The 11,612-nt window shown below is 38.8% G+C and overlaps 1 protein-coding gene across 1 annotated transcript; it reads right to left on the bottom strand.

Moving 5' to 3' along the window:
- Window positions 1-5,350: 5,350 nt before the first annotated feature.
- On the bottom strand, window positions 5,351-7,708 carry LOC140944629 (uncharacterized). The gene is made up of 3 exons (XM_073393747.1): window positions 7,113-7,708; window positions 6,608-6,790; window positions 5,351-5,474 (listed from the first exon to the last, which is right to left on the bottom strand). The coding sequence occupies exons 1-3, from the start codon at window positions 7,706-7,708 to the stop codon at window positions 5,351-5,353; spliced, it is 903 nt and encodes a 300-aa protein (XP_073249848.1).
- Window positions 7,709-11,612: the final 3,904 nt, after the last annotated feature.

The following is an 11,612-nucleotide window of genomic DNA, read 5'->3' as shown; positions in this document are numbered from 1 at the left end:
GTCAGTAAGTATGCCAGAAAAAATCTTGATTTACTTGAAGAGGGGCTGCATGGAATCATTGGGTAATGATGATGTTTCTATTTTTCATGCCCGCAAGTAAGATATAGTTAGGATAACGTAAAACAGTGACTACTTAGGTAGATTTTGTGACATTTATTGTACAGTCATACTTCAATACTCTTTTGCATTCTGTGTTATCATTGACATTCAATGGAGCAGCTCAAACAAAACTTCAAAAATGCTTTGTAGCGGAATCTGACAAAAGCAATTGTTGATTCTAAAATTCGCGAAAGGATTTTTTGGCGATCAAACAATATTTTCTTGATTATAAAATACGGATCAAGTTAGTCAATGTCAAGTGAAAGTCTAAGTTTGAGGCTGTGAAAATCAATTCAAAACTGGACAAAGTTGACAAAAAGTAGCTTCAAAGTCAATCGTCCTCATCGCTCTCGATAACAACTTCACGCTTCTGTTCATTCTGGACAATTTTCACACTACCATGAAATATTTGGAATGTGCACCTGCTGATGGATCCTATGTTTTCAACTGTAAAAAATTGGCGCGGTGGAAGACAGTAACGGATCACTTGACTGATCAGTAAATGAAATTGTGGTAATTGTTAATGCAAGACACACCTCAGTACACTCTTTTATGCAGCATCCATCAATTGATGGATATTTTTCATATCAACCAATGCATTTGTATTACTTACTGTTAAGGTTATTCGCTGGTTTTGCACTGTGCTTCTCTTACTACGAATAAAAATTTTCCCCTCTGTGAAAAACAGCACCTGAAGTAATGATATTAAAACAAATTTGACTGAAGAGAAACGCTATTGGAATTTTTGCTTGCGGTTGCTTCTTGCTGAGATGAGACTCCATGTTGTAAGAACATGTATAACATAAGCAGTATGCATGTTGCTGAGTCTGACCTCCTCACGGAGAGCCTCAGTGTGGTGGATGTTAAACTTGTGCTAACTCACTTTGATTTTCATTCAATTGCCAGCTTTATCACATTTTAAAACTCGCCCCAGTCCTCTCTTTAAAAATTGGAGGAAAAGCATCAATTTGTTCAACTCTACCACAAAAATGAGTGCAGTGACCCCCAATTTTTTATTTCATGATTTTAATAAGAAAAGTGGTTCCTTTCAATGGAAAATAAAATGGCATAAATCTTTGTTTTTAAGCAGTTGATGATCATATACTGCACCAATTACAGTGCACACATGCGACTCTCCACAGTTTTGAGTCATCTAGTTTTTTAAACTTGACCAAATCATTCAGCTCTGAGCTGTTCCCAAGTTTCAAGTTTTAAACTTAAAGCGAAAATGACAGAGAAAGGAAAATTCATCAATTATGCCAAAAAGTTGTTGATTGTAAAAGTAGAAATTTTGTCAACAGATTGCATGTGAAGTAAACCTTCAAATTGTTGAAGTGCCTCTATAAAACAGATCTCACACACCCATTTATCACACCAGATCATTTTGAGTCTATTTTTCGAGTAAGAAAAACTCAGAAGGAACATAAAGGAATAATACATTTTTAATCATTGATGGGATGTGTAAACAAACCACTAGTTTGTTAGAGGCATATTATGTTCAATAAATTTGCCTGGTTAACAATCAAAAAGTACAAACTAGAAGCAAGGCAGAACACTAATTGAAATTATGAAGTATAAGGTGACTTAATCAAATTTAGACCCCTACAAGAACTAGGCACACAAACGGCTGGCAGTTTTAAGAATTGGCAGAGTTGTGGAAAATGTTTTATTATTTCCAAGCATGAGGCATCAAACTGTTACAATGCTCACAGAAAACAATGGATTACTTGAGGAAGCCGGTTTGATAAAGGAGGTGTCTGATGGCAAATTGTAATGACTATTGCCAGCCAGGGAAGGGGGTGTCATATTCCCATTGCAAATTATCAGAAACGCTTGCAAACAACAAGATGTGCATTTTATCACCCATAATTCGTTAAGTTAACATTGTCTCTTGTATAATATGGTATAAAAGTCCAGGAACCATCATATTCTGGAGAAAAGTTAATGACAAAGGCACCTGTGGGGAGACAAATATGTTTCATGTTAAAAACAAAGAAAAATGCTGCAATGAACCTTCTGGAAGTCTAGGTGTCAATGTTCAATGTAGTAAGTAAGATTTCAGGTCTAAATAACCAAATGGTATTAAATAGCCAGCATGTTGGAGCTTGAAATGACTTAGATGCAGCTTTAAGCCACTTCAATTTATTGATCTTGAAGTTATTAATTTTCGTTGTGTAGTATTGTCCATGCCCTTTACACAGTTTTTTTCAATCTGTTAGGTAAGGCTGTCCTTACAAAAATATCATCCATTGAATTGGTCATAAATAATAGTAGAACAGATTTTATTGGACTTGGAATTTTTTTTCATTATTTTATGTAAATCAACTACTAGGAAAGAAAAAGGAATCTGATATTATGAGCTACATGTATTAGTAATACAACTGTATCAGGAGCTGCATTTGACCTTAAACCAAATGTAGAGTAAAGGTTAAATGGACAAACCCGAGTGGGATACATCTAAATATCATCTACTATAGTGTGATGTCAGCTCAATAAAAACATTTGCAAGTTGAAAAACAATAGAGAGAAGTGCTTGAATATATTTTTTGAAATTGCTGAATCCTTTGCAGGGACAAGAGCTTTGGCTAGGTCTTAGTAACTGTGCAGGCATCTGGGTAGTGTGTTCACTGTTGTATGCTGTCCAGCATTCAGAGTAGTTCAGCTTAAGTCCAGACATCCACTATGCTGGGCATGGATCATAGTTGTAGGCTTATGTATGTACTCTGTTGAAATCATCAAACTGCTTGTCATGACTCACCTCTACTTTTTGTATTCAGGTACATTGTGAATCATTTTGGTCTTGAGATTGCAATTGATCTTGTGAGGGCTGTTGATCTTGAGTCTGTGGAGATTCTTGGCAGGATCATGCAGTTCCCTTGTTGGATGTTGAGAATGAAGCAGCATGCTTGACAGCAGACTTAATCAGCATTGTGTGGTAGGAGAAAATTTTTATCTAGCTGCAGCAAAGTCCATTCGTTTCTCTTTAACCCATCCATGTTGGCTAGTTGAACACAACCCATGGGAAGGTGTTCTTTGCACGATTTGGCCCAGTAGATATCTGAGTCTGTCGAAGTGGAGAATCTGGTAAACAGGGAATCAAGAGTCTGATGGTGCAACTAAAGGTGGGCCTAATAAGTGATAAAGGCTACCACAGAGATGCTGGTGTTGTTTTACATTATTGACAGGGCCAGCATCTGCCTCGAATGTTAGCAGCCATAATTTCATCCTAGGCTTGTTGGAAATGGTGAATGACCTGACGTCATCCATTAAATTGTTGAAGAACTGTTCATGACAAGAATTTTTCAGGTAAAACTTGTATCTTGCTTGTTTGTTTTCCTAACTTTACCCACAAGCTCCTGAGGGCATAAAAGGGAGCAAACAAAGCCGCGGGTTAGTTTTGATGTCGTAGGATCTAATTGGAATCTCTCTATTCCAAAACAATCATCAAGTTATAGTTGATGTTTTTGGGAAAGTCACCCACCCTTGGTGGCAAATACAGGTTTCCTGCTTAATTTTCACTCAGGTGTTACATGTTCTGAGGTAAGAGGAGTAGAGTCGAAAGGGAAATCCCGATGTTTGTAGGATGGTACAACCCTGATTTAGGGCCACTCTTCCTCCAGGTCAGACCTATGACTCTCAACCCATGATCGCGGTAGTGGGGGTACTTGTGTCTGTGTCTGGGTGTTTCTTCTTCCATGCACATTTTTTAGCAGGAAGTCAATTTGTCTCTTATGAACATGAAGCACCAGGAGAGAGAGACCAAGGGGTGGGAGGGGAAAACTTTTTATCATACCAGAGCTTTTGTGGACCACTTTTGTCTTTGCTTCTTTTCTCCAAGCATCAATTTTTTTTCTGAATAATTGGGTGACCAACAGAAGCCCTTGTTCTTGCTGTCATTGGGCTAGAATCTTAGCTACCTTGCACACCAACAAAGTAGCATTTTTGCATCCACTGAAAAGGCATCCCTAGGGTCCAAGGGCATCACCAACTCCAAACACTGCATTTTATGTTAATGTAGGGATGCCTTTTATGGTATTCTACAAATGCTACTCAGTTGCTCTGTTAGGGAGAAAAGGGGGAGGAAATTATCTATGATGTTTGAATTTTCTTTGCCCATGCATTGAGAACAGCAGGAGTTTCGTGTAGGTCATTCAATCAATTCCTTACAATTTGATGCTAAAAGCCAGTATGATTTTGAAGTGGTAAATTGTTGGTTTTTGTGGCTCTTTTCTCTCTTTTACCCAGTGTTTGCTTTCTGTCAGAGAGGCAAAGGAAGTTATATTCCCCTACTACCAAACCTTGCCACAAACACTGCTACCACTTTGGCCTTTGATGAAATGAGGGAAAACCGAAGTAGTCCACAATATGTCTGGTATAGTAACGTGCAACCCCCTTCCACCCCTTGGTCTCTCTTACACAGTGCCTCATGTTCGTAAAAGAGACAAAATGACTTCCTGCTTTAAAATGTGCTTTGGAAAGAAACACCCAAACACTGGCACAAGTACTCCTACCACCGTGATTTATGGGTTGAAATGGTAGTATGTCTGCCCTGGAGTAAAAGTGGCCCTAAATCAGGTTTGAACCATTCTCAAACATTGGGATTTTCCTTTTGACTCTACTGCCCTTCGTCAGAACATGTAATACCTGGGGAAAAATTTGGCAGAAAACCTGCATTTGCTCACAAGGGTGGGTGACCATACCCAGAAAAAACATCAACAATACCTTGGTGAGTGTAGAGTAATTCCAATTAGATCCTACAACATCCAAAACAACCTAGAGCTTGCTTGCTCAATGGTATGTGCTCAGTGGCTTTTGGACAAAAGTTTGGGCAACAACCAAACAAGAGACAAGTATTACCTGCAAACTTCCTGAACAGTTCTTCAACAATTTCTTGGACAACAGTCGAGTCATTCTCCACTTCCAACAAGCCAGGGAGGAAAGGATGTCTGCTAACATTCATAAGGCAGATGTTGGTTGCATCTAGTGGTAGCCTTTACCTCCTGTTGGGTCCACCCAAAGTTGCACCAAGAGACCCTTGATTCTCTACATGGTTACCACATTCTCCACTTTGACAGACTCAGTTGTCTACCACAGCTGAAGGCCAAATCTTGCGAAGGACACCTTCCCATGGGTTGTGCTCAAGTAGCCAACATGGATGAGTTAAAGAGAAACACAATCATGGACTTTATTGCAGCTGGATCAAAACTTTCTCCTTCCGCACCATGGCTGATTAAGTCTGCTGTTTAGTATGTCACTTCATTCTCAACATCCAACAAAGGAACTGTGTGATCCAGCCAAGAATCTCCACAACCTTGAGATCAACAACCTTCAAAAGATGAATTGCGATCCCAAGACCAAAATGATTCATGATGTCCCTGAAGACAAAAAGTGGAGGTGAGTTTATGACTAGCAGTTTGATGATTTCTACAGCGTACATAGGTAAACCTACAGCTATGATCCATACCCAACATAGTGGATATCTGGACTAGATCTGAACTACTCTGAATGTTAAACAGCATACAACAGTGAACACATACCCAGATGCTTCAAAGTTACTGAGACGCAGCCGATGCTTTTATCCCCACAAAGTATTCGGCAATGTCAAAAAATTTATTTGAGCATTTCTCTCTATTTTTAATGTTTTTATCGAGCTGACATTACATGCAGTAGATTGAATACGCATCCCACTCGGGTTTGTCTATTCAATGTTTATGCTACCTTTGGTTTAAGGTCAAAGGAGCTCCCAATATGGTGAATAAACAGTATTCATTCATAAACTGAAAACAGTCATGAGCTAGTAAGCTAGAAATTGGCACAGATGGAGGAGGCACACTAGTAGCTTGCGCATACATTAGGGAAAGTACTGACAGTGATACAGTAAGTATGCCAGAAAAAATCTTGATTCACTTGAAGAGGGACTGCATGGAATCGTTGGGTAATGATAATAATTCTATTTTTCGCGCCCGCAAGTGAGATATGGTTAGGATAACGTAAAACAGTGACTACTTAAATAGATTTTGTGACATTTATTGTACAGTCATACTTCAATACTCTTTTGCATTCTGTGTTATCATTGACATTCAATGGAGCAGCTCAAAAAAAACTTCAAAAATGCTTTGTAACGGAATCTGACAAAAGCAATTGTTGATTCTAAAATTCGCGAAAGGATTTTTTGGAGATTAAACAATATTTTCTTGATTACAAAATACAGATCAAGTCAGTCAATGTCAAGTGAAAGTCTAAGTTTGAGGCTGTGAAAATCAATTCAAAACTGGACAAAGTTGACAAAAAGTAGCTTCAAAGTCAATCGTCCTCATCGCTCTCGATAACAATTCAACGCTTCCGTTCATTCTGGACAATTTTCACATTACCATGAAATATTTGGAATGTGCACCTTGTAAAAACTGGAGTGGTGGAAGACAGTAACGGATAACTTGACTGATCAATCAATGAAATTGTGGTCGAACGAGCAGTGACGTCTGTAGTCAAGCGAGTTACTACTTCAAACCTTTGATTATGGACACTTGATAAAGTATCATCTCTGGATCTGGAAAGATCAGCTCTGCTGAGGGTCAACGACTTCCTCTTTTGGTGTTTAGCACTGGCAGACTTGTAGGACTGTAAACTCTCCGTGCTTTTGTGGCCATTCAGTTGGGCTACAAAGTTCTCTGGAACATCAGCATCAAGGAACCTCGAAATACAGGATTTCCTGACAGAATGATTAGTTACTTGTTTTCCTTCTCCGTGAAGGCCAGCATTCTTCGCTGTTGCGGACAGAAACTTTCCTATTTCATTTTTTCCGAGGGGTGCCTTCATAAACCAAACTTTTTCATTTGAGCATCAATTAGGGCGGACCGCCAAGTAAAATGGTGATTCTGGTGCGTTCATTTCCACTGTGGAATTTTTTGTAAAAACTGACAGGACATCTTGCTGTATTAGTGGCATAAATCTTTGGTTGGAATGCTCTTTGGTGTCCTCCTCTCCTCTCCGCTCAGCCAACCAGCGTAACTTACGACTTTCGTCTCTTGCTCAGAAACCAAAGTGTAGGGACAAAAAACGACCATTCAGTTCTTTGAAGCGCAACTAGATTGGAGTCATTGAATTCTTCTCCTTCAAAAAGAGCATCCTCTTTGAGTTTGTTGATGGCCTGAGCAGCTTGCAGTTTGTTTCCTTTGTCGTGCTCGTGAACAAGCGACTTTGGCTTTGCTGCAAGGACTTTTGTGGATTTTTCAAACTCATTGTCCTTGAGTATGTTAAATAGATATTTCTTCTCACTTAAGTATCGCTGTATACTGCGCTGAAAACTGGAAACTGTTGCTGGTTCGTACTCTTCTCTGTTTTTCTTGTGTGCATTCAAAAAAAATTTTGACAAGAAGTGGTCAAGCTCGGACGCAGGTAAGCTTTCAGTTTTCTCATTTTTCATACTAATAGCTTCCATGTAGCAGAGAAGAGTGTTCATATCAGTAGCCGTCTTCTTGTTTGTGTTTGCACTTTTCTGTTGGTTGATGAAATCATGTATGGCCTCCTGGCTTTCGGCAACTCCTCCTTCAGTTTCCAGATCTTCAGGATAATAAAACTCGCCCAAAGAATGTTCGTCCTCTTCATCCATCTTTGAAATCCAGTTCGAATTTCAATCCTTTTAGCTTTTTCTGCCGGTTTCACTGTGAAGAATAACTATATTCACATTTTTTTTTCACTGTTTTGGTTGCAAATTTTGAATTGTCTGCTTTTCTCCAAAACAGAAATACACAGCTTGGACTGCGGTCCGTACTGCAAAATCCTGACCAAGAAAGAACCAATCAGAGTGCATGGATTTGCTTAAGACTAGCTTTGCCATATAATAAATACTTATTTTTATTTTGGCACAAGTCATAAGTTTTGTACTTCTCCAAATCATTCATAAGGTTTTCAAGAGTGCTGTTCATTGGAAGATATTATTTTCTTGCCTGGTTTGAACAAGTAGACAATGGAGTGAGTGAAAGTAGACACTTTATTCAAAGGTGATCAAAGATTCTTAGAGAGCAACTAGAGTGAAGGAGTTGGTTTAAGTGGTTGCAAAAATGAATACATCCAGTGCCCTTACTTATGGCAGGTGTCCATTATTTCATCTCCAAATGTCCCACAAGAGCTACTGAGGGTCATCCTGGGGTGAAAATGCATAGTCAATTTTTTATCATGCTGCGTTCTGATCATCAGTTGTGCTGCCCATCCGAAATTGTCAGTCGCAAAATTGTTAAACAACTGTTGGTAACTGGGCAAGTAGTAATTTGGGTTGTTGCTTCAAAATAGGGAATGAATAAGCTCTCATGTGATTCACTCCTTTCACATACTTTACAAGTTATTGTTCAGGTGGGTAGAGTATTTTGTGCTGTTGATGCCCTTTGACCGCCAGGTCGTCCTTGTGGGACTCAGTGACTGTGCAAGGTTGAGAAGAAAGATAAGATTTTGTATGATGCTTCCAGGAAGTATTCCTTGTTTCTCTCCATCATTCACATGCAATTTCATGCACAATTAGAAAAACAGGTCTGCAATGCCCTTTGTTTGGTAAAGGTTTTGTGTTCAACTGCTCAATCTTTGGTGTCTTTACCTGGTAATTCCTGTCATGGAGGTAGTTTGACATACCTCCTCTGTAAAATATAATAGGAGCATCAGTTCCAGGGTTAGGGTATTTCTTTTGTCATGTACATTTAACATAGGAACATCAATTTGCTTCAGCAACAAAAGTAAAACACTTGGTGAAGAGATGATGGGTGGGAAATACAACATAACACTTAAAAAAAGGCCTATTGCAGCACATTGGCTTTTTCCACATCCACCCCTAAAATTAATGATTTGATGACCCACTTAATATTCTTTTATTCTTGTTTACATCGGGTTAGATGGCCCTGGAGGCATATCAAAGGGAATCGTTTTCTCCCTCTTTTACCTCCTACAGTATCTGAATAGCAATTGGGTATTCCCACAAAAAGACACCTTGAAATTGATGCATGAGCGTTTTGAGTTGGTGATGCCCTTGGACCCTGATTGTGTGGGTGCCTTTTTTGTGGGACTCAGTTACTGTATGAGGTACATGTAGAGGGAGTACCCTGAATAATTTAATGACCCACTAAATATACTTTTATTCTTGTTTACATGAGTTTAGATGGACATGGAAGCATAGCAAAGAAAATTGTTTTCTCCCTCTTTTACCTCCCACAGTATCTGAATAGCAATTGTGTATTCTCACAAAAAAACAATTCTTGAAATCAATGCATGAGCGTTTTGAGTTGGTGTTGCCCTTGGACCCTCTGGATGTCTTTTTTGTGAGACTCAGTTACTGTGTGAGGTAGAGGGATTGCCCTGAATTATTTGATGACCCACTTAATATACTTATATTTTTGTTTACATGGGTTATATGGCCATGGAGGCATCTCAAATGGAATCGTTTTCTCCATCTTTTACCTCCTACAGCATCTGAATAGCAATTGTGTATTCCCACAAAAAGACATCTTGAAATTGATGCATGAGCTTTTTGAGTTGGTGATGCCCTTGGACCCTCGAGTCTGTCTTGGTGCCTTTTTGTGGGACTCAGTTACTGTATGAGGTACATGTCGAGGGAGTATCCTGAATAAATTGATGACCCACTAAATATACTTTTATTCTTGTTTACATGAGTTTAGATGGGCATGGTAGCGTAGCAAAGAGAATTGTTTTCTCCCTCTTTTACCTCCCACAGTATCTGAATAGCAATTGTGTATTCTCACAGAAAAACAATCTTTAAATCAATGCATGAGCTTTTTGAGTTGGTGATGCCCTTGGACCCTCTGGATGTTTTTTTGTGGGACTCAGTTACTGTTTGAGGTGGAGGGAGTGCCCTGAATGATTTGATGACCCACTTAATATACTTATATTTTTGTTTACATGGGTTAGATGGCCATGGAGGCATCTCCAAGGGAATCGTTTTCTCCCTCTTCTACCTCCTACAGTATCTGAATAGCAATTGTGTATTCCCACAAAAAGACATCTTGAAATTGATTCATGAACATTTTGAGTTGGTGATGCCCTTGGACCCTCATTATTTATTATTTATTTATTTTATTATTTATATTATTTACTGTCATTATTTATTTAATTTTTTATGACTATTTATTTATTTATTAGTATTTTTTATTTATTTGTTTTTTTGTGAGAATGCACAATTATTGCTATACAGATACTCACATGCAACCTGATGCACAGATGGGTGAAGAAAAAGCCAATGTGGTTTGTAATACCCTTGCCAGTAAATTGTTGTATGTGGCTGTCCTTTGTTGTCTTTTACCCAGTTCTTCCCCTATGTCACTGAGACAGATCAAATGCACCCCTTGTTACATGTGTTAGCATAAGCTTCAGGGTAAGGGGATTTCTTTCTTTATGCACATTTTATAGTAGAGTTATGTCAATTTGACTCTGTGACAAAAGTAAAACACTTACTGGAAAGACGAATGGAGGCAGAGCACATTGACTTTTCCTCATCCACCTCTAGGTTATTTCTCATATGGTACATCCCCATTCTGTTAATTTTACAATAGAAGAAATGGAAATTCTCATGGACAATTTTCTCTCCTCTTTTACTTCTTTAAGTAGCTAGGCAGCATATATTTGTCCCCCAGGAAAAACATACTGATGTGAATTATGAGTTGCTGATGCCCTTTGGACGGCAAGATGCTTTTTGGTGGGACCTAGTTACTGCAAGAGATGGAAGAGGATTAGAGGATTCTCTATGGTTATTTCCTGTGGTCACTGCAACAATTTTGTATAGTTTATGTAGTGACAGAGGAGGAAAAGCTAATTTGTGCTGGCGAACTATCGGATACGGCCATTCATCGGTCTCTTTCACCAAGTGCTTTTAATTATTTTACTATGCATGAAGCTTTACACTTCCACTGTGCAAAATGTGTGTTTATAACTGCCCTCACCCTGGTATAAGAGCTGCCACCATTGTGAGTGTAGTCCTAAGGAGTGTGTGATTATTGGTGTGAGGTGTACCCCTGAAGTAGAAGTAGCTTTAATATTGGTTACACCATCCTGATGTTGCACTTGAAATTTTCCATACTACTACTACTCCACTGATCTATTCTGGGAGTGAATGGTAAAACTTGTTTGAAAATCAACCAGGAAGCCAAAAATCTGATTAGATCCTTGCATGATCCAATAAATCACTAGTTTTACCTGTTCCTGCTGGCATGCACAATAAAGGTTTCGGGATGAAATGATGGACATCTATCACACGTACAAGTTGCATGGTGGCCAAGTCAAGGAAAAGATAATTTTCCCTATGACAAATTTCATGACTTTCTGGGCTGATGTAACACAAAACCTTTATGCCCTGGCCACTTTCCTTGGTAACTTAGATTTTCACTTGCTTAGTTGACTACCTGCTCCATTGAGGAAAGAATGTTTTGCTGCAATTAGTTTTATCAGAGATTTTGTTACATGTAAACCCAAATTATTATTTACACTTCTCGTTCCAAGGATGGCAGAGCCTGCTGTAC

Source organism: Porites lutea, chromosome 7 (genome assembly GCF_958299795.1).
Source record: "Porites lutea chromosome 7, jaPorLute2.1, whole genome shotgun sequence".
Classification (NCBI taxonomy): domain Eukaryota; kingdom Metazoa; phylum Cnidaria; class Anthozoa; order Scleractinia; family Poritidae; genus Porites; species Porites lutea.
This window is presented reverse-complemented; position numbering and strand designations above follow the sequence as displayed.

What these genes read in the sequence shown, in the direction of transcription:
- LOC140944629 (XM_073393747.1), bottom strand. Translation starts at nt 7,708, where the DNA reads ATGGATGAAGAGGACGAACATTCTTTGGGCGAGTTTTATTATCCTGAA. An exon ending in CTGAGCAAGAGACGAAAGTC is followed by an intron (nt 6,791 to 7,112) that starts GTAAGTTACGCT and finishes CTGTATTTCGAG; the next exon opens with GTTCCTTGATGCTGATGTTC. An exon ending in TCAAGTGTCCATAATCAAAG is followed by an intron (nt 5,475 to 6,607) that starts GTTTGAAGTAGT and finishes TTTTGTCTTCAG; the next exon opens with GGACATCATGAATCATTTTG.